This window comes from Pan paniscus, chromosome 7, assembly GCF_029289425.2.
Source record: "Pan paniscus chromosome 7, NHGRI_mPanPan1-v2.0_pri, whole genome shotgun sequence".
Lineage (NCBI taxonomy): Eukaryota > Metazoa > Chordata > Mammalia > Primates > Hominidae > Pan > Pan paniscus.
This window is the reverse complement of record NC_073256.2, coordinates 89757945-89781603: the sequence shown is the minus strand read 5'-3', so window position 1 is coordinate 89781603 and position 23659 is coordinate 89757945. Positions and strand designations below refer to the sequence as shown.

The following is a 23659-nucleotide window of genomic DNA, read 5'->3' as shown; positions in this document are numbered from 1 at the left end:
ATCCCACTGGATTACCCAAAAGAAAGGAAATCAGTATATCAGAAAGATATCTGCATGCCCATGTTTATTGCAGCACTATTCACAATAGCCAAGATTTGAAAGCAACATAAATGTCCATCAACAGATGAATGGATAAAGAAAATATGGTACATTTACACAATAGAATACTATTTAGCCACAAAAAAGAATGAGAGTCTGGGTGCACTGGCTCATGCCTATAATCCCAGCGCTTTGGGAAGCCGAGACAGTAGGCTTCCCTTGAGGCCCAGAGTTCAAGACCAGCCTGGTCAATATAGTAAGACCCCATCTCTGTGTAAAAATAAAATTAAATTAAAAATTAAAAAACAAGAGCAAGAATAAGATCCTATTATTTGCAACAACATGAATGGAACCGGAGGTCATTATGCTAATTGAAATAATCCAGGCACAGAAAGACAAACTTCACATGTTCTCACTTATTTATAAGAGCTAAAATTAAAACAACTGAACTCATGGAGATAGAGAGTAGAAGGATGGTTACCAGAGGCTGGGAACGGGGGGTGGCACAGAGGAGTGGGGTTGGTTAATGGGTACAAAAAAAATAGTTTAAAAGATGAGTAATACCTAATATTTGGTAGCACAGCAGAGTGACTATAATCAAAAATAATTTAATTGTATATTTTAAAATGACAAAAAGTATAATTCAATTGTTTGTAACAAAAAGGATAAATGATTGAGGTGATGGATACCCCATTTACCCTGATGTGATTTTACACATTGCATATGTATATCAAAATACCTTATGTATTCTTGGAAGTCTATTTTGATTTAAAAAAATTTTCTCATGTAAACCATAAATATATATACCTACTATGTACCCATAAGAATTAAAAATTAAAAATTTTTTTTAAAAGAAAACATTTTTGAGGACCCTAGGCACTGTGCTTACTCTACCTAATGGATAAGTTACCCCTGCAACTATTAGCAAGAGAAGGGCTGAAAGCAATGGGAAAACTCAGAAGGGAATGGTGGGAGGGCTAGAATCTGAAATTAGCCTAACTTATGAGATGAGGCAGACAATTTAGCTGTGAATCAACTAGAATGCTCTCAGGTGCAAGTAATAAAATTCTGACTCCAACTCACTAAAGCAATAACCAGAAAGTCCAGAAGTATGGCAAGACCCAGGCTTGGGTGATTCAATGACTCCACAGTATCTGCAATTTGAGTTATTATTTTTTTAATTTTTAAAAATTATTTTAAAATTTATTTTTGAAACAGAGTCCCACTCTGTTGCCCCAGCTGGAGTGCAGTGGCACAATCTTAGCTTCACTGAAGCTTCAAACTTCTGGGCTCAAGCTATCATCTCACCTCAGCCTCCTGAGTAGCTGGGACTACAGGCAGGTGCAGCCATGCTTGGCTAATTTTTATTTTATTTTTTGTACAGACAGGGTCTCACAGTGTTGCCCAGGCTGGTCTTGAATTCTTGGGCTCAAGCAATTCTCCCACCTCAGCCTCCCAAAGTGCTGGGTTTACAGGCGTGACCCACCACGCCAGGCTCTTATTTTTTTAGATTCACCATTCTTCTGTTCACAGTATCATCTTCATCCAGAGGCTAATTCCCTTTTATGGTCATCAGATGATTGTCCACAGAAATGTGGGCAACATTCCTCGTTTACATCTAGTGAGACAACCAAGGAATTTGAATCCATCCCTTCTGATTGAGCCAACCTCAGTCATGTGACAAATCAGACCAATAACCATACCCTGGGAATACTTCACATGGCTGACCTAGCAAATCAAGATCCACCCTAGAGTAGAAATGTGTTGTACATCAGAACAAGACCAGGAAACAGGACATGTCTGATAACCCATTCCACAGCTCTGAACCCTGTCCTAACATCAAGCATATAAGAAGATCAAAGAATCTTTTAATCCAAGAGAAAATCTAAGAGAGAGGATTTGCAGAGGATATTTTGAGAGAAAGCTGTGCTGTGAGTCCTGTTTCCAAACCCCTCCCCATAAGGAATGAAACAGGGTTGGGTAAAAACCTGCTCTACCTCAAAGCTAAGTGAAGGGGTACTCCACAGAGCTACTCAGAGAGCTTAATGTGTAATCAATTGCCTGATGGGTTCTTCTTGCCTACTGCAATTCACTGAGACCATGGCACTGCAGTAAGGAAAGTTTAATTAATATGAAGGAGAACTGGAGTTACCACTCAAATCAGTCTCCCCAAAGGCACAGATGCTAGAGTTTTTATGGACAATTTGGTGGGCTGGGGGCTAAGGAATGGGTGCTGCTGATTGGTTGAAGATGAAAGTATAGAAGTGTAAAAAATAATTCTCATGAGCTGAGTCTACCTCTGGGTGGGGACACAGGACCAGTTGAGTAATGAGTCATGAATCTGGGTGGGGTCAGTCTGAAAAATATCTCAAAAAACCCATCTTAGTTTCTATAATAGTGATATTACCTATAGGATCAATTGGGAAAGACACAAACCTTGTGATCTCTGGCCATGTAACTCCTTAGCAGTACAGGATTACAGAACTACACCTATCTTGTGACCTCTGACCCCACTACTCCTGAGTAGTAAGGGATTACAGAAACTACATCTATCTCTTAGCAGAATTCAGGCACCTCCCATAATTCTAATCTTGTGGACTTTCATTAATTTTACAAAGGTGGCTTCAGCCCCTGAACCAGGGAGGTGATTTGTTTTGGGGAAGGACTATTATCATCCTTACTTCAAAGTTAAACTATAACTTAAATTCCTCCCAAAGTTAACTTGGCTTACACCCAGGAATAAACAAGGACAGCTTGGAGGTGTGAACCCAAAAGTATCCCTGAGACGAGTCTCAATTTCGAAAGTTTATTTTGCCAAGGTTAAAGATGCACCCATGACACAGCCTCAGGAGATCCTGATGACATGTGCCCTAGGTAATCAGGATACAGCTTGCTTTTATACATTGTAGGGAGATATAATACATCTACCAATACATGTAAGATGTACAGTGATTTGATCTAGAAGGGCAAAACAATCCAAAGAGGTTGAGGGGCTTCCAGGTCATAGGTAGATTTTAAATTTTTCTGATTGGCAATTGGTTGAAAGAATTATTATCAATAGAAGGGAATGTCTGGGTTATGACAACAGGTTGTGGAAACCAAAGTTTTTATCACACAGATGAAGCCTCCAGGTAGCAGGCTTCAAAGAGAATAGATTGTAAATGTTTTTTATCAGACTTAAGGTCTATGTTGCTGTTAAATGTTGGTTGGCATTTCCTGAATTCCAAAAGGGAAGAGGGCATACTGAGGCATGTCTGATCCCCCCTTCCTGTCATTGCCTGAACCAGTTTTTCAGGTTATCTTTGGAGTGCCCTGGCTGAGAGGAGGGAGTTCATTCAGATGGTTGGAGGGGGGCTTTAGAATTTTATTTTTGGTTTACATTCTCCCTCTTACGACCAAGATTTGCCAGAGGCAACATCGATGGCCACCAAATCTTTATTTTGCCCCATAACATTGCCAGGGCGGCATGGCTGCCTGCCCTGGGTCCATCCTGTCCCTTGGTATGGCCAAGGGACTTAGTCAAAGGGACTCTAAGCCAAGGGACTTAGAGTCAAAAGACTTATAGCCAATTGAAGGGCCAGATGGGAATGGCGTGGACAGGCATTCATTATCCCTTAAAAAAAAAGTTTTTACATAAAAAGCCAATAAACAGAAAGCCAAAGGGAAGGTTACAAAACTGACTTATCTTTAACTTCTATGCCTTGAGTACAGTAATCTTGGGTTTAGTTACAGACTTTTAGCAATTAGCTATACAAAATATAAACATTGTTCTGAAACAAAAAGTTTTTAAATATATATCTTCGCAACTCATAACTGGGAGTTTTGTACCCAGGAGGCTTTGTCACAAGGTATCTTTATCCTGTCAGTAATTATCTTCCTTTAATTCTACGGGAATTAGAAAATGTGTCACATAACAGCTCAGTAGGCAAAGTCCCTTATTTTACTGGCTGTTTAGGCATCTTTGTACCCATCGTTGATTTGGAGGATCTGACCTTGACTTAATTCTGTCCCTCAAAACTGGCCCTTACAATCTCACATGCTCACCCCTTCTGTGACAGTCCCCGGGCCTAGAAGGAGGGTGTTTGTATAGTCTTAGCAGCGGGGCATTTTCAGTGAAAAACAAATTGGACCCAGTGTGATGCCAAATGAGGGAGATTCGCATCTCTACTCTTCAGAATACCATGATTCTGGTTTCCTTGGAGGTAAAACAAGGAAAAATAAATAACAATATTTTTGAAAATCAAAAGAGTATTTATGTGTCAGAACAGAAAAAGGAACCTATTCCATTAAGGCACCAACTAAAAATAAGAAGAAAAATGATAACCTGGCACTCTTTAGAGGATTATATAATTCATGATTCAATCTGCACTCAAAAACAAAAGTTGGGGCTGAAATCTAATAAGAAGTGTTACACTTCTTTGAAACAACCTCTTTCTCTGGTTCTCCTTTTCTATTAAAGAATTTTTTTTTTTTTTTTAAGGCACAGAGTCTCGCTTTATCGCCCAGGCTAGAGTGCAGTGGCATGTTCTTGGCTCACTGCAACCTCCATCTCCCAGGCTCAAACAATTCTCATGCCTCAGCCTCCCGAGTAGCTGGGATTACAGGCATGCACCACCACACCTGGCTAATTTTTGTATTTTCTAGTAGAGATGAGGTTTCTCCATGTTGGCTAGGCTGATCAAACTTCTGGCCTCAAGTGATCCACCCACCTTGGCCTCCCAAAGTGCTGGGATTACAGGTGTGAGCCACTGCACCCAGCCTAAAGAGAAATTGTAGTAAGACCAATGTATGTGCAAAATAAGTTTTAGGCTTATTATACTTGGCCTGATTATTCACATAAAGTGCAGCAAGAATTAATTGGCCACATAGGTTCCTTTTAAGTTGGCTTTGCTGGAAATTTGCCTAAAAATATGTTATTCTAGTCAAAGCCCTGGTTTAAAAAAAAAAAACTGTCTCCAATTGTCCTGTTTTGAAAGAAACGAATCTTACTACACTTATGCAAATAACTATATTGTCATAAAATCAGAATACCCATGAACAGTTTCTGAATTCTGGAGAGCTCAGAGAGAAAAGTAAACTTGCTCACAAAAACATTCTTCACTTAATTGCTCTAAACAATAAATAATTCAAAAGAAAAAGATTTGCTTGACTCCTCTTTAACCACAGCAGCAGCCTTCCAAACAAGATGTCCTTTGTTCACCTTCGAACTTCACAAGTGAAACAGCTCTGGTTAGATGGGAGCTGTCTATCAGGCACTGCAGAATCTAGCAGCTCCTATATAGTTAGAATCAGTCCTAGGGGAAAAAAGAGGCCCCCTGCTCATAAGTATTCTCCTCCTTGCATTCGTCAGGTAGCAAGACCCTATATCAAAAGGATATGGGCCCCCAGCAGGGGGTTGGGCCAAAGGACTCAGTCCCTTTTGTCAATCTTTATCTTAATTTGCCTCAGTATTGCCCCAGGCAACGTAGCATTCTCATTATAACCATTGTCTTTGGATTTTTCTTACATTTTCCAATCTAGGGGCAAATAGTGTTTTAAAGGCCTTTGTTTTAACTCCCTCAATTTTCATTTTATTTATTTCTTTTCTTAATAACCATCCAAAAAATTCTATCACTCTTCTGGGGTGAGCTCTTTTAATCCCTTTCTCCTTACCCATCTTTTTTTTTTTTTGTTAATTATGCCTGATATTTTATTAAGCATCTGTAAAACCCACAAGAGACAGCAAACTTGATAAGGCTGCTCAAATAGTCGTATGATTCTGCCGGAGTAATGTCACCCAGGGTGCCCATGTAAAAAGGGCCCCCTAAACCCCAAAATTTACCATGATGTGGGCAATAGAAATTTTTGTTGGCGAATATTTGGGTCATCATAAAGCCAGTCCCACATGGCTTGCATATGAAGCATATCAACTACTTCATCTGGGGTGTTCCACTTGGCATTTTATAGGGAGAGTTGGGCAATCTCCTTCTCAGGATAAACACTAGGCTGGTCGTTCCCTCAGGAATCACCTCCTGTGTATTTGGATCACATACATTCACCAGCAATTGTTTAATAGTGAGCTGTGGGTCCTGCATCAACCCAATCAAGCTCTTTCATTCTGTAGCATTTAAAATTAAGGATTCTATCCTTAAAGTAGTTATTTTTACAATTTATTGTGTAGCAGGATGAGCTGCAGACAACAACCCCTCAGACACCAAGTTGTGGAAGGAAAGGGCTTTATTCAGCTGGAGGCACCGGGCAGACTCACGTCTCCAAAAACCGAGCTCTCCGAGTGAGCAATTCCTGTCCCTTTTAAGGGCTTACAACTCTGAGGGGGTCCACGTAAGAGGGTCGTGATCGATTGAGCAAGCAGGGGGTACGTGACAGGGGGCTGCATGCACAGGTAATCAGAACAGAACAGAACAGGACAGGCATTTTCACAATGCTTTTCCATACAATGTCTGGAATCGGTCAGGGGTTGATCTTTACCAGGCCCAGGGCGCAGCACGCCGGGCTGTCTGCCTGTGGATTTCATTTCTGCCTTTTAGTTTTTACTTCTTCTTCCTTTGGAGGCAGAAATTGGGCATAAGACAATATGAGGGGTGGTCTCCTCCCTTAATTGTAGTAAAGGTTTCTCAGGGAGATGATGATACCAATCTACAAAATGGTATTCATTTACACAATCCCCTGTGGCTTTTCGGGTTTTATGTTTGGTTGGTTGGTTGTTTTTTTGTTTTGTTTTTGTTTTTTGAGACAGGATCTTGCTCTGCCACCCACGCTGGAGTGCAGTGGCACAATTTCGGCTCACTGCAACCTCCGCCTCCTGGGTGCAAGAGATTCTCACCCCTCAGCATCCAAAGTAGCTGGGATTACAGGCGTGCGCCACCACTACCAGATAATTTTTGTATTTTTAGTAGAGATGAGGGTTTCACCGTCTTGGCCAGGCTAGTCTGGAACTCCTGACCTCAGGTGACCCACCCACCTTGGCCTCCCAAAGTGGTGCGATTACAGGCAGAAGCCACCATGCCTGGCTACCCTCTGGTTTTAATGGTTGCTTCATTTTGCCCTTCCTCCACATTGACTGTTCTTGGTAACCACAGGTCTCAGAGGTAACTTTGTTGCCTGGGCTTAGTTTTTCTCTTTATCCATTTAGTTTTATCTGTATAATTTTTCCTTTACTCTAAAGCAACTCTTAAATAGTCACTTAACTAAAAAAAAATTACTTTTTTTTTTTTTTTTTTGAGACAGAGTCTCACTCTGTCGCCCAGGCTGGAGTGCAGTAGTGGCACGATCTTGGCTCACCTCAACCTCCTCCTCCTGGGTTCAAGCAATTCTCTTGCCTCAGCCTCAGCCTCCTGAGTAGCTGGGACTACAGGTGCCTGCCACCACACCCGGCTAATTTTTGTATTTTCAGTAGAGACGGGGTTTCACCATACTGGCCAGGCTGGTCTCGAACTCCTAACCTTGTGATCCACCCGCTTTGGATTCCCAAAGTGCTGGGATTACAGGCGTGAGCCACCACACCCAGCAAAATTACATTTTCTTTAGCAAAAAACACATCCTTGTGTCTTTTTGTTTTTTGTTTTTTTGGAGCAGAGGTTTAATAGGCAGAAGAGAAAAGAAAGAGAAATAGTTTCCAAGTGGAAAAGACCAGCAGGCGGCATATACTCCAGATTTTATACAGAGAGGATGAGAGATATGGTGGTCGTGGACAGGAAAGGAGGAAATTACAATAGGAAAGGTGGCGATCCTATTACTGACACCCTATCAGGTGGTCAGAAGCTGGGGTCAGTCCAGAAGCCTTTGGATAACACGGGGGTAGCCCCAGCCAGAAATCCTCAGTTGCTCCAAAACCTCTTCCAGCCCCATGCAACAGCTAAGTCCTCTCTGAAAGTAAGCTGGTTCAAACAGGGCCAATATGCCCAACAACCCATGGGTACTCGGGGATTCTCCATGTTCTCTCCAGAAAGCCTGTCCTCCAAGTCTTATAAGGCTGGCAGCCATGCTAATCATTTTTAAATGGCTGAAGGTGGCCCAGTAGTTGGTTTGATTTGGTTCTTAAATGGAGGCTGACAGCCTTGAAATGAAAGGACAGAGTTGGAGTCTGCTCCTTTGCTCACCGTTTCAATGAAATGTTGTACTTTGGTATCCCAGATGAACCTCCAATATGAAGCTGCTACGTTGTCTGGAGTATAAACCCAGGGTTTGTCATCTTGCACCAGGAAAACTTAGGACACAAACACACACGAGGAGTTTAGGAGTGGAGGTTTAATAGGCAGAAGAGAAAAGAAAGAGAAACAGCTTTCTCTATATAGAGAGAGGGGTGTCCAAGCAGAAAAGACCCCATCCTTTTGTTTCTATAAACTTCACCAAAAACACTTCTGTCACCAGGCTGGAGTGCAGTGGCACAATCTTGGCTCACTACAACCTTCACCTCCCGGGTTCAAGCGATTCTCCTGCCTCAGCCTTCCGAGTAGCTGGGATTACAGGTGCATGCCACCAGGCCCAGCTAATTTCTGTATTTTTAGAAGAGACAGGTTTTCACCATGTTGGCCAGGCTGGTCTCAAACTCCTGACCTCAGGTGATCTGCCTGCCTCAGCCTCCCAAATTGATGGGATTACAGGTGTGAGCCACTGCACCCAGCCTTTTTAATGTAAATTCTTGGTAAACAACTCAGAAACTCCCTCTTCTTTCCCTTTAAAAACCCTCTTGTAACTGCTGCTAATTTATGGAGTATATATTCAGGGCAACTCAAGTGGCCATGCTCCCAGGATGCAGTCCTCAAGCTTGGCCCAAATAAACTCTCTACTTACACTAATTCTGTCTCAGCTTCTTCCTTTTAGGTCAACACTGCTGTATTAGTCCATTCTCACGCTACTATGAAGAAATACCCAAGACTGGGTAATTTCTAAAGGAAAGAGGTTTAGGTTGGGCGCAGTGGCTCATGCCTGTAATCCCAGCACTTTGGGAGTCTGATCACCTGAGGTCAGGAGTTCAAGACCAGCCTGACCAATATGGTGAAACCCCATCTCTACTAAAAATACAAAAATTAGCCAGGTGTGATGGCAGGTGCCTGTAATCCCAGCTACTTGGGAGGCTGATGCAGGAGAATCACTTGAACCTGGAAGGCAGAGGTTGCAGTGAGCCGAGATGGCGCCACTGCACTCCAGCCTGGGTGACAGAGTGAGACTCCATCTCAAAACAATAAGTAAAATAAAGGAAAGAGGTTTAACTGACTCACGGCTCTGCAGGGCTGGGGAGGCCTCAGGAAACAATCATGGCAGAAGGGGAAGCAAACACGTCCTTCTTCGTATGGTGGCAGGAAGGTGAAGTGCAGAGCAAAAGGGTGGGTGGGGAAAGCTCCTTATAAAACCATCAGATCTCGTGAGAACTCATTCACTATCATGAGAACAGCATGGAGGTAACCACCCCCATGATTCAATTACCTCCCACTGGGTCCCCCATGACATGTGGGGATTATGGGAACTACAGTTCAAGATGAGATTTGAATGGGGACACAGCCAAACCATATCAATTACTTACCCTACCTTGCCCATTGCTTCCTGTGGAAAACATAATAAACACTCTTGCCCACATTCTCTTCCCCTCCCTCCACATTCTCACAGACACTGGTGCTTCCCCGGGTGGCTCTGCATGATGCACCATGCCTCCGTTTCCTAGAGATCTGTGAGGATAAGCTTCTTTCTTCATGACAGTCATTTCTGTGTCTTCCTATCCTACCATATCTGATTAAAACAAATCCTGGGTACCCTTAAAACAGGAACAATACCTTTAAATTTTTTTTTAAATACTCAATTTATTCTAATTTGAATTAGGTTGGTGTAGGATGACAAACTCCAAGCAAAAGAGCATTTCTTCTGGGCTCCCAGAAATAGCTTCAACAACACATTTGTATTTTCCCTAAAATGAAGTATAAGAAATACAAGTAATACAAAATGTTAGATGCTACTATTTCAGAGGCTTTGTAAGAACTTTCTCTTACTAGCAGAAAGCCATTTAAATTGGATTGATTTTATTAGTTTTCCAATGAGATGAAATTTTCCATGTCTTTGAATTAAATGAGCATAAAGCCCATTTATTTCCCAGTTATGAGATTATGTTATTTTTAAAAACTAACCTAAGAGGTTTTGAAATATTAGATATTAGTTTATAACAAAATAATGAAAGAATATGCATTATTAAATTTTATTTTAAAATGGTCACCAAAAGTAAAATGCATAAAATCCCATTACTAGATATGTCACGCAAATATCTAGAATCACAATGGTATTATTCATTGAGGCAGCAATTATTTTTACAAAGGCATGGATGACCAGACTAAGTTCCCAAAAAAATCTTGAACAAAATAAGTCTGTAATTTATGTGATTTTTATTCTCCTAAACAATGTTCACATTATATTTACATGAATAGTTATAGAGATTTACTGGCTTATACACAATGGTCATCCAGTGCTTTCATCTGAAGACTGTTTAACAGATTAGTAATGAGCACTTGCATTCAAATTACTTTTGCCCATGTATGTTAGAGGGAAAAAAAAGAAGCGGAAAAAAATGCTATCTTTTGTGCAATTTTTCCATGGTCTACAGAAAGAAAAAATACCAAAAGACCTAATACTAAGGCTGGGTGTGGTGGCTCACACCTAAAAATCCCAGCAGTTTGGGAGGCCAAGGCCAGGTCTCACTAACAACTGTTTCAGTACTGAGTGGTTAAGTTAAATATTTAAAGCCAGCGCCCTTATGCAAAGGATGGGATGTAACAAAAGCCCATCGGGAGTTTTGCCCAGGCCCTTCCTTTAAGGCTTTCTTAAACCATAACAAAATAACTAAGAAATTCTTAATAGGACCCATTTAGGATCAATCCAGTTTTATTGTGGGTCCGAAGAAACTCCCCAGGCTTCCACAACCAAGTTTACTGGGGGTCTGAAGGAACTCCTCAAACCTCCATGATTTAGCAGGAGACAAGATAAAGGTAATCACCTCAGCACCCAGACCCATTTAGATTAAGTAAAGTTACTGAGGCTCCAGAGGAAGGTCTTCAGGACTCAGACCTTAATTATAGATTAAAAGAAGTTAATCACTTGTGTCTTCAGATGAATGCACACTTACACATAGACATATACCTTAGAATGTATATAAGCTCTGAAAACTTTGTAATTTTGAGTTGGTCTGGCGATAATTTCCAGACCTTCTCCCTGTAACCAGTTACAGAAATAAAAGCTCTCTTCCTCCCCAGTTCATCTGCATCTTGTTATTGGGCTGCGAGAAATGGCAGCCTGACCCTCAGTTTGGTCCAGGAACAAAGGTGGGTGGATCACATGAGGCCAGGAGTTTGAGACCAGCCTGGGCAACATGGTGAAACCCCATCTCTACTAAAAATTAAAAAAATTAGCTGGGCATAGTGGCATGTGCCTGTAATCCCAGCTACTCGGGTGGTTGAGGCACAGAATCACCTGAACCTGGGAGGCGGAAGTTGCAGTGAGTCCAGAACACACTTCACTCCAGCCTGGGCAACAGAGCAAGACTCAGTTAAAAAAAAAAAAAAAAAAGCTAATTCTAAATAAAAGTGAAAGAAAAAACCCTGAACATCTTAATCTCGAACTGCTATTCATGAAATTGTCAGCTGGGCACAACTGCCCATACTTGTAATCCCAGCACTTTGGGAGGCTAAGCGGAGTGGATCGCTTGAACTCAGGAGTTCAAGACCAACCTGGGCAACATGGTGAAACCGCGTCTCTTCCAAAAGTACAAAACATTAGCTGGCATTGTGGCATGGACATGTAGTCCCAGCTAGTCAGGAGGCTAAGGCAGGAGGATTGCTTGGGGTGGGGGTTGGCGGGTGGAGGTTGCAGTGAGCAGAGATCGTGCCACTGCACTCCAGCCTGGGTGACAGACTGAGATCCCATTTAAAAAAAAAAAAAAAAAGAAAAAGGAAGAAGTTGTGAATTGCTTGTTTCAAATGCTTAACATGTCTATTACTGCTAAAGGTTAGACAGTACAAAATAAATCTTGAACAATACCTTAGAAAATTTTATTCCCTTGAAGGAGAATGATATTGTTGTATTCACAGTCTCTGCAAACAAAATATAAAATACAAAACGTTATTGGTCATGGTTAGGTGATATTTTTTTCTTGGTAGCATGGAGTATACCTTAACTACTGACACACGCAGTCCCAAGCAAAACTGTAGAAAAATACTGAACCTTTTATACCCTGGCTGCTATTCTCCTGTGGCTTCCTTTCTCCGCCCCTAGAGCCTCTCTGTACACCTGCCCCTACCTTATCCCTTAGGGGACACAAACTATTAAGATCTGCTGGTCTCAATAATGAATAAACGATGAACAAGCTAGTGCTAATATGCTTCAGAACAAGTTACATATGTGCATTGCCAACTAGTTTTCAGAGATATTGATGCACATTAAGCTGGGTATAATAGAGAACAATCTTGCCAAAGACAGATGAGATATTTTGGAGGCAGCCAGAATACTGAAGCTCCTCCCAATTACACCACTGAGAAGCTCAAGTTAGCTTCTGTTTAAGTGCATAGCCATGGGCCTGGCCCCACACAAGCTGCGGAGCACAGAGTCAAAAGTGCAGGAAAATGCACATTCTACTGTTCCAGTCAGAACAAAGTAGTGAATGTGGTGGGGTAAAGATAGAAATGTATGTTTTGAATCTCAAACAAAAGAAACAGTGGCCAAAAATATTTTTAATATAAATAGTTAAATCAAAAACTATAATATTGTTCTCAGAAGTAAATAAATAATGTCTGCATGTATACTTCTAGTCTCACAAATAAGCATTTATTTATTTACTTCTGGATGTATCCTTTTTCTGTTTTTGTTTGTTTCTTTGTTTTGAGATGGAGTCTCGCTCTGTTGCCCAGGCCGGAGTACAATGGCGTGATCTCGGCTCACTGCAACCTCTGCCTCACGGGTTCAAGAGATTCTCCTGCCTCGGCTTCCTGAGTAGCTGAGATTACAGGCGCCTGCCACCACACCCGATTAATTTTTGTATTTTTAGTAGAGACGGGGTTTCATCATGTTGACCAGGCTGGTCTCGAACTCCCGACTTCAGGCGATCTGCCCGCCTTGGCCTTCCAAAGTGCTGGGATTACAGGCATGAGCCACTGCGCCCAGCTGTCTTTTCTTTTCTTTTTGCTCTTTCTTTAAAGCAGATAAAGGGTGTATCTTTTTTTTTTTTTTTTTTTTTGAGACGGAGTCTCGCTCTGTCGCCCAGGCTGGAGTGCAGTGGCGCGATCTCGGCTCACTGCAAGCTCCGCCTCCTGGGTTCACGCCATTCTCCTGCCTCAGCCTCCCCAGTAGCTGGGATTACAGACACCCACCACTACGCCTGGCGAATTTTTGTATTTTTAGTAGAGACAGAGTTTCTCTATGTTGGCCAGGCTGGTACTGAACTCCTAACCTCAGGTGATCTGCCTGCCTCGGCCTTCCAAAGTGCTGGGATTACAGACATAAGCCACCACACCTAGCCGGGTGTATCCTTACTAAAGGAGTTGATACCTGAGGTGTTTCTTGAGCTCAGTAAAGTGATCATGTCTTCATAATCTTATGATCTTTCATTCAAGGCCAATCCAATTCAAAATTTAACAGTTCAACAACTACTTATTGAAAGCCTACTACCCACCAGGGCCTGGGAAGACAATGGTAGTACAACTCTGTCCCTTCTCTCAAAGAGCTAAAGTCTATTGGAGATATAGATATTTAAGAAACCATTCCAGCTGTGAGCGGTGGCTCATGCCTGTAATCACAACACTTTGGGAGGCCAAAGAGGGTAGATCCCTTGAGCCCAGAAGTTCAAGACCAGCCTGGGCAACATGGTGAAGCCTTATCTGTACAAAATATATAAAAGAAAGATGGGTGTGGTGCATGTGCCTATAATCCCAGTTACTCGAGAGGCTAGGGTGGGAGGATCACTTGATCCCAGTAGGTAGAGGCTACAGTGAGCTGTGTTCGTGCCACTTCACTCCAGCCTGGGTGACAGGGAGACCTTGTCTCAAAATAAATACATTAAACTAAAATAAAATTAAAATTTTTAAAAACCAAAAAAAGACCCCCAAAATGATAAGAAGAAACCATTCCAAATACAATATGCAATGAGAAAGATGCAGTAAGGATAAAGATAACATCTTTGTAAGAGTGATGGCTCTGGGGCCAGAACGGCTTGGGTTTGAATCCCAGCTCCTCTACTTGGTGTGTAACTTTAGGCCAGTCACTTAATTTTTCTATGCCTCAGTAAAATGCTGATGGGCGATAACACGTATCTCATAGGATTATTACAAGGGCTATACCAGTTAATACATGTTAAGTGCTAAGAACAATGCCTGGGACATAGCACTTATTAAATATTATTACCATTAAATGTTACTTATAACATTTAATATTATTCCTTCTCCCTTCTAGACCCTCCTTCCAATGGCATCTTGTGAATAATAACATATTCATACCTTGTGAATATTAATGCATTAATATATTAGTCATATATGTATATATTATATAATAATATAATAATAATAGGCTCTATCTCATTAACTTGCTTGTTTCTTTGAGAGTATTTATCACAAATTGAATCATATTTCATTTTTCTGCTTTTCTTTATTTTATTACTTCATTAGGATCTTGTTTTCTCCACTAGTCTATAATCTCCATGAGGACCGGGGTTTTACTTTGGATATTTGGATATCTGGCTCCTAGCACCTAATTCTCAGTACTCAGCTTCAGGATCAACTATTAGGTTGGTGTAAAAGTAATTGCAGTTTTTGCCATGAAAAGTAATGCAATACATCATTACATAATTAAATACATAATTTTCAAGGCCCAGCACAAAATGACAATATGAGGCTGCTTATTCAAAAGATGGGGGAAACCTGTTAAAGTTACTAGAACATAAAACTTTTTCCTTTCTTCTGTGTGTTTCTCTCTCTAGACTTGCCATAATGTTTTTATTGCAATTTAATATCATTTGTAATAAAGAGAACATTTTAAACTGTTAGTATGAATTTCACTATTCATCTTTTTATAATACAATGCCAGTTTTAAATGCAAATATTAAAGCATTTAACTTCAAGGTAGAATCACAGAGATTACATAATTTGTCTTTCCCTGCTCATCCCCAGAGGGTGCCTCGAGCTGGCCAGAGGAAACTAACACAAGCCAGAGGCAGGAAATTTGAATGGAGAAAGAGAAGGTCCCCAAGACATGGAACAGCCTGAGGGAATGACCCCTCAGCAAGCAGCATAGGTGAGTGCAGAAACACCCAGGGGCTCCTCCACGACTGGGGGCTCCTGTGCAAGCTTGGGCCTGAGAGTTGCCTGTCAGCGTCCTCCTTCCACAAACTGCCAGATGCCCCATGCTCCAGTGAGAGGCAGGAAGTCCAAGCAAGTACCTTTCTTTCCCACAGGCCTGCTATTCAACAGTGACTCTCAACGCACTGCAACCTCCATGCAATACCTCCACACACTACCTGTTTTGGGGTGGGGCAGGGGATGGTGTGCCCAACTAGTCAGCTGCTGAACAGGGCTGTGGTGCTGCCAGCCCAGGTAGGGCAGCCACTGTCATGCCCACCCAAGATACTGCAGGGCACCCACACCGGATCCTGACCCTCCCTGTAGCCAGGATTTCACCAGGAGCAGAGGGTAGCAGGTTGCACTGGACAGAAGAGGGGAGGGGATCCCATGGTGCCAGCAGGGAAGTGGGCAGCAGGAACCAAGAACCGGTCCAGGGAAGGTGGGTTCATACCTCATCATCTCATTAGATTTCACTTACACGATACACACACTCAAAGATAAAATTATTAAGAATTTCAAGACTATGATCACAGGGCATTAAACCCCAAGCATGGGGCCCTTCCGTATATGGGGCCCTGGACTCTGGTCATAAAGCCAACTCTGTAAACTTTGTGTAAGGGGCAGGGGAGGAAGATGGATGAGACTTGAGGATATGAGAAAGAAATTAAGAACAACCACTAGACCAGGCGCAGTGGCTCACGCCTGTAATCCCAGCACTTTGGGAGGCCGAGGTGGGCTGATCACGAGGTGAGGAGTTTGAGACCAGCCTGGCCAACATGGTGAAACTCCATCTCTATTAAACATACAAAAAAAGTTGTTGGGCGTGGTGGCGTGCACCTATAATCCCAGCTACTGGGGAGGCTGGGGCAGGAGAATCTTTTGAACCTGGGAGGCAGAGGTTGCAGTGAGCTGAGACTGCGCCATTGCACTCCAGCCTGGGCGACAGGGCGAGACCCTGTCACAAAAAAAAAAAAAGAAAAAAAGAAAAAACCCTAGATTTCTATTAAGGGAGACTGTCCTAACACTTAGCAGTTCAGGTAGGTGGAAGGAGTTCTAACCTCTTCTGTTGGATAGAACCCTTTTTTTTTGTTGTTTTTCAATTGTTTTGTCTGTCTTAGAAAGCTATCTTTTTTTTTTTTTTTTTGGTTTTTCTTTTTTTGAGACTGGAGTCTCACTGTGTAGCCCAGACTGGAGTGCAGTGGTAGGATCTTGGCTCACCGCAACCTCTGCCTTCATTCAAGTGATTCTCCTGCCTCAGGCTCCCGGGTGGTAGCGGGGATTACAAACATGTGCTACCACACCCATCTACTTTTGTATTTTTAGTACAGACTGGGTTTCACCATGTAGGCCAGGCTGGTCTGGAACTCCTAACCTCAAGTGATCTGCCCGCCTCGGCCTCCCAAAGTGCTGGGATTACAGGCATGAGCCACTGTGCCTGCCAAGAAAGCTCATATCTTGCTCATACCTTCCATTCTTTTCTTTTCTTTTTTTTTTAAATTATACTTTAAGTTCTAGGGTACATGTGCACAATGTGCAGATTTCTTACACATGTATACATGTGCCATGTTGGTTTGCTGCACCAATTAATTAGTCATTTACAGTAGGTATTTCTCCTAACGCTATCCCTCCCCCAGCCCCCCACCCCATGACAGGCCCTGGTGTGTGATGTTCCCTGCCCTGTGTCCAAGTGTTCTCATTGTTCAATTCCCACCTATGAGTGAGAATATGCAGTGTTTGGTTTTCTGTCCTTACAATAGTTTGCTCAGAATGATGGTTTCCAGCTTCATCCATGTCCCTACAAAGGACATGAACTCATCGTTTTTTATGGCTGCATAGTATTCCATGGTGTATATGTGCCACATTTTCTTAATCCCGTCTATCATTGATGGACATTTGGGTTGGTTCCAAGTCTTTGCTGTTGTGAATAGTGCTGCAATAGACATACGTGTGCATGTGTCTTCATAGTAGCATGATTTATAATCCTTTGGGTATATACCCAGTAATGGGATGGCTGGGTCAAATGGTATTTCTAGTTCTAGATCCTTGAGGAATTGCCACACTGTCTTCCACAATGGTTGAACTAGTTTACACTTCCACCAACAGTGTAAAAGCATTCCTATTTCTCCACATCCTCTGCAGCACCTATTGTTTCTTGACTTTTTAACAATCGCCTTTCTAACCGCTGTGAGATGGTATCTCATTGTGGTTTTGATTTGCATTTCTCTGATGACCAGTGATGATGAGCATTTTTTCATGTGTCTCTTGGCTGCATAAATGTCTTCTTTTGAAAAGTGTCTGTTCATATCCTTTGCCCACTTTTTGATGGGGTTGTTTGATTTTTTCTTGTAAATTTGTTTAAGTTCTTTGTAGATTCTGGATATCAGCCCTTTGTCAGATGGGTAGATTGTAAAAATTTTCTCCCATTCTGTAGGTCGCCTGTTCAATCTGATGACAGTTTCTTTTGTTGTGCAGAAGCTCTTTAGTTTAATTAGATCCCATTTGTCTATCTTGGCTTTTGTTGCCATTGCTTTTGGTGTTTTAGTCATAAAGTCCTTGCCCATGCCTATGTCCTGAATCATATTGCCTAGGTTTTCTTATAGGGCTTTTATGGTTTTAGGTCTAACATTTAAGTCTTTAATCCATCTTGAATTAATTTTTGTATAAGATTTAAGGAAAGGATCCAGTTTCAGCTTTCTACATATGGCTAGCCAATTTTCCCAGCACCATTTATTAAATAGGGAATCCTTTCCCCATTGCTTGTTTTTGTCAGGTTTGTCAAAGATCAAATGATTGTAGATGTGTGGTGTTATTTCTGAGGCCTCTGTTCTATTCCATTGGTCTATATCTCTGTTTTGGTACCAGTACCATGCTGTTTTGGTTACTGTAGCCTTGTAGTATAGTTTGAAGTCAGGTAGCATGATGCCTCCAGCTTTGCTCTTTTGGCTTAGGATTGACTTGGCAATGCAGGCTCTTTTTTGGTTCCAGATGAACTTTAAAGTAGTTTTTTCCAATTCTGTGAAGAAAGTCATTGGTAGCTTGATGGGGATGGCATTGAATCTATAAATTACCTTGGGCAGTATGGCCATTTTCACAATATTGATTCCTCCCATCCATGAGCATGGAATGTTCTTCCATTTGTTTGTGTCCTCTTTTATTTCGTTGGGCAGTGGTTTGTAATTCTCCTTGAAGAGGTCCTTCACAACCCTTGTAAGTTGGATTCCTAGATATTTTATTCTCTTTGTAGCAATTGTGAATGGGAGTTCACTCGATTTGGCTCTCTGTTTGTCTGTTATTGGTGTATAGGAATGCTTGTGATTTTTGCACATTATTTTATATCCTGACATTGCTGAAGTTGCTTATCAGCTTAAGGAGATTTGGGGCTGAGATGATGGGGTTTTCCAAATACACAATCATGTCATCTGAAAACAGGGACAATTTGACATCCTCTTTTCCTAAATGAATACCCTTTATTTCTTTCTCTTGCCTTATTGTCCTGGCCAGAACTTCCAACACTATGTTGAGTAGGAGTGGTGAGAGAGGCATCCCTGTCTTGTGCCAGTTTTCAAAGGGAATGCTTTCAGTTTTTGCCCATTCAGTATGATATTGGCTGTGGGTTTGTCATAAATAGCTCTTATTATTTTGAGATACATTCCATCAATACCTAGTTTATTGAGAGTTTTTAGCATGAAAGGCTGTTGAATTTTGTCGAAGGCCTTTTCTGCATCTAGTGACATAATCGTGTGATTTTTGTCTTTGGTTTTGTTTATGTGATGGATTACGTATATTGATTTGTGTATGCTGAACCAGCCTTGCATCCCAAGGATGAAGCCAACTTGATCTTGGTGCATAAGCTTTTTGATGTGTTGCTGGATTTGGTTTGCCAGTATTTTATTGAGGATTTTCTCATCGATGTTCATTAGGAATATTGGTCTAAAATTCTCTTTTTTTGTTGTGTCTCTGCCAGGCTTTGGTATCAGGATGATGCTGGCCTCATAAAATGAGTTAGGGAGGATTCCCTCCTTTTCTATTGACTGGAATAGTTTCAGAAGAAATGGTACCATCTCCTCTTTGTACCTCTGGTAGAATTTGGCTGTGAATCTGTCTGGTCCTGGACTTTTTTTGGTTGGTAGGCTATTAATTATTGCCTCAATTTCAGAACTTGTTATTGGTCTATTCAGGGATTCGACTTCTTCCTGGTTTAGTCGTGGGAGGGTGTATGTGTCCAGGAATTTATCCATTTCTTCTAAATTTTCTAGTTTATTTGCGTAGAGGTGTTTATAGTATTCTCTGATAGTAGTTTGTATTTCTGTGGGATCGGTGGTGATATCCCCTTTATCATTTTTTATTGCGTCTATTTGATTCTTCTCTCTTTTCTTCATTAGTCTTGCTAGCAATCTATCTATTTTGTTGATCTTTTCAAAAAATCAGCTCCTGGATTCATTGATTTTTTGAAGGGTTTTTTTGTCTCTATCTCGTTCAGTTCTGCTCTGATCTTAGTTATTTCTTTCCTTCTGCTAGCTTTTGAATGTGTTTGCTCTTGCTTCTCTAGTTCTTTTAATTGTGATGTTAGGGTGTCGATTTTAGATCTTTTCTGCTTTCTCTTGTGGGCATTTAGTGCTATAAATTTCCCTCTACACACTGCTTTAAATGTGTCCCAGAGATTCTGGTACGTTATGTCTTTGTTCTCATTGGTTTCAAAGAATATCTTTATTTCTGCCTTCATTTCGTTATGTACCCAGTAGTCACTTAGGAGCAGGTTGTTCAGTTTCCATGTAGTTGTGTAGTTTTTAGTGAGTTTCTTAATCCTGAGTTCTAATTTGATTGCATTGTGGTCTGAAAGACAGTTTGTTGTGATTTCTGTTCTTTTACATTTGCTGAGGAGTGCTTTACTTCCAACTATGTGGTCAATTTTGGAATAAGTGCAATGTGGTGCTGAGAAGAATGTATATTCTGTTGATTTGGGGTGGAGAGTTCTGTAGATGTCTATTAGGTCTGCTTGGTGCAGAACTGTGTTCAAGTCCTGGATATCCTTGTTAACCTTCTGTCTCATTGATCTGTCTAATATTGACAGCGGGGTGTTAAAGTATCCCATTATTATTGTGTGGGAGTCTAAGTCTCTTTGTAGGTCTCTAAGGACTTGCTTTATGAATCTGGGTGCTCCTGTATTGGGTGCATATATATTTAGGATAGTTAGCTCTTCTTGTTGAATTGATCCCTTTACCTTTATGTAATTGTCTTCTTTGTTTCTTTTGATCTTTATTGGTTTAAAGTCTGTTTTATCAGAGACTAGGATCGCAACCCCTGTTTATTTATTTATTTATTTATTTATTTATTTTTTGGCTTTCCATTTGCTTGGTAGATCTTCCTCCATCCCTTTATTTTGAGCCTATGTGTGTCTCTGCATGTGAGATGGGTCTCCTGAATATAGCACACTGATACGTCTTGACTCTTTATCCAATTTGCCAGTCTGTGTCTTTTAATTGGGGCATTTAGCCCATTTATATTTAAGGTTAATATTGTTATGTGTGAATTTGATCCTGTCATTATGATGTTAGCTTGTTATTTTGCTCGTTAATTTATGCAGGTTCTTCCTAGCATCAACAGTCGCTACAATTTGGCATATTTTTGCAGCGGCTGGTACTGGTTGTTCCTTTCCATGTTTAGTGCTTCCTTCAGGAGCTCTTGTAAGGCAGGCCTGGTGGTGGCAAAATCTCTCAGCATTTGCTTGTCTGTAAAGGATTTTATTTCTCCTTCACTTATGAAGCTTAGTTTGGCTGGATATGAAATTCTGGGTTGAAAATTCTTGTCTTTAAGAATGTTGAATATTGGCCACCACTCTCTTCTGGCTTGTAGAGTTTCTGCCAAGAGATCCACTGTTAGTCTGATGGGCTTCCCTTTGTGGGTAACCTGACCTTTCTCTCTGGCTGCCCTTAACATTTTTTCCTTCATCTCAACCTTGGTGAATCTGACAATTATCTGTCTTGGGGTTGCTCTTCTCGAGGAGTACCTTGCGGTGTTCTCTGTATTTCCTGAATTTGAATGTTGGCCTGCCTTGCTAGATTGGGGAAGTTCTCCTGGATAATATCCTGAAGAGTGTTTTCCAGCTTGGTTCCATTCTCACCATCACTTTCAGGTAACCAATCAAATGTAGATTTGGTCTTTTCACATAGTATCATGTTTCTTGGAGGCTTTGTTCATTTCTTACTACTCTTTTTTCTCTAAACTTCTCTTCTCGCTTCATTTCACTAATTTGATCTTCAATCACTGATACCCTTTCTTCCACTTGATCGAATTGGCTACTGAAGCTTCTGCATGTGTCATGTAGTTCTCGTGCCACGCTTTTCATCTCCATCAGGTCATTTAAGGTCTTCTCTACACTGTTTATTCTAGTTAGCCATTCACCCAATCCTTTTTCAAGGTTTTTAGCTTCCTTGCGATGGGTTCGAACATCCTCCTTTAGCTCAGCGAAGTTTGTTATTACTGACCTTCTAAAGCCTTCTTCTGTCAACTCGTCAAAGTCATTCTCCATCCAGCTTTGTTCCGTTGCTGGCGAGGAGCTGCGATCCTTTGGAGAAGAGACACTCTGGTTTTTAGAATTTTCAGCTTTTCTGCTCTGGTTGCTCCCCATCTTTGTGGTTTTATCTACCTTTGGCCTTTGATGATGGTGACCTACAGATGGGGTTTTGGTGTGGATGTCCTTTTTGTTGATGTTGATGCTCTTCCTTTCTGTTTGTTAGCTTTCCTTCTAAGAGTCAGGACCCTCAGTTGCAGGTCTGTTGGAGTTTGCTGGAGGTCCACTCCAGACCCTGTTTTCCTGGGTATCACCAGCGGGGGCTGCAGACCAGTAAATATTGCAGAACAGTAAATATTGCAGATCAGCAAATATTGCTGCTTGATCCTTCCTCTGGAAGCTTCATCTCAGAGGGGCACCGGCTGTATGAGGTGTCAGTAAGCCCCTACTGGGAGGTGTCTCTGAGTTAGGCTACACAGGGGTCAGGGACCCACTTGAGGAGACAGTCTGTCCGATCTCAGAGCTCAAACACCATGCTGGGAGAACCGCTGCTCTCTTCAGAGCTGTCAGACAGGGACCTCTAAGTCTGCAGAAGTTTATGCTGCCTTTTGTTCAGCTATACCCTGCCCTCAGAGGTGGAGTCTACAGAGGCAGGCAGGCCTCGTTGAGCTGCGGTGGGCTCCACCCAGTTCGAGCTTTCAGGCCTCTTTATTTACCTACTCAAGCCTCAGCAATGGCGGACGCCCCTCCCGAGCCAGGCTGCTGCCTTGCAGTTCAATCTTGGACTGCTGTGCTAGCAGTGAGCAAGGCTCTGTGGGCATGGGACCCACTGAGCCATGCACGGGATATAATCTCCTGGTGTGCTGTTTGCTAAGACCATTGGAAAAGTGCAGTATTAAGGTGGGAGTGTCCCAATTTTCCTGGTACAGTCTGTCACAGCTTCCTTTGGCTAGGAAAGGGAAATCCCCTGACCCCTTGCACTTCCTGGGTAAGGCAATGCCCCACCCTGCTTCGGCTTGCCCTCTGTGGGCTGCACCCACTGTCCAACTAGTCCCAGTGAGATGAACCAGGTACCTCAGTTGGAAATGCAGAAAACACCTGTCTTCTGTGTCGATCACGCTGGGAGCTGCAGACTGGAGCTGTTCCTATTTGGCCATCTTGGAACGGACCCTTCCATTCTTTTCTTAGGAAGTTAGCTTGAAGCTTTGCCCACATTGAAGAAGGCAAGAGGGAACTGAGGCAGGGCGAGGGAGAACAGAACCCCTTCTTAGGCTCTCCTCTCCTCTTCCCAAAAGGTATCCATGCAGCTCACTCATGGTCCAGTCTAGTTTTCCTGGCAGCTATGCAGGGGGCGGGATCTGAGCCTCAGATGGTATTGTACATTGAATTGTGTCCCCCAAAAAGATACGTTGAAGCCCTAACCTCCAGTGCCTGTGGACATGACCTTATTTAGAAACAGGATCTTTGCAGATAATCAAGTTAAAATGAGGTCATTAGGGTGGGCCCTAGTCCAATATGCAAGTGTCCTTATTAAGAAGGGGAAATTTGGACACTGAGATAGACAAACATAGGAGGGAAGACCACAGTGAAAGGACCCAGGAAGAAGATGACCATCTACAAGGCAAGACATGCCTTAGGCCACCAGAAGCTAGGAGAGAGGCCTGGAACAGATCCATGCCTAGCTCCTACAGAGGGAGCATGGCCTCGTTATCTTGGTTTCAGACTTCTGGACTCCAGAGCTGTTACATGATAAATTTCTGTTTTTCTAAGGTATTCAGTTTATGGTACTTAGTAACAGCAGCCC

At 42.0% G+C, this 23659-nt stretch overlaps 1 protein-coding gene across 4 annotated transcripts in view; it reads right to left on the bottom strand.

Annotated features, from left to right (window-relative positions):
* Positions 1 to 1400: 1400 nt before the first annotated feature.
* Positions 1401 to 23659, bottom strand: part of LY96 (lymphocyte antigen 96) — a 46134-nt gene continuing 23875 nt past the window's right edge. For 2 of the 4 annotated variants that reach the window (XM_008956642.4, XM_063606441.1), the window contains 2 exons: positions 12058 to 12110; positions 9817 to 9940 (listed from right to left, as the gene is read on the bottom strand). In XM_008956642.4, the coding sequence (XP_008954890.1) occupies positions 9842 to 9940; positions 12058 to 12110 (152 nt within the window). In that variant the 3' untranslated portion in view covers positions 9817 to 9841. 4 annotated transcript variants of the gene reach the window in all.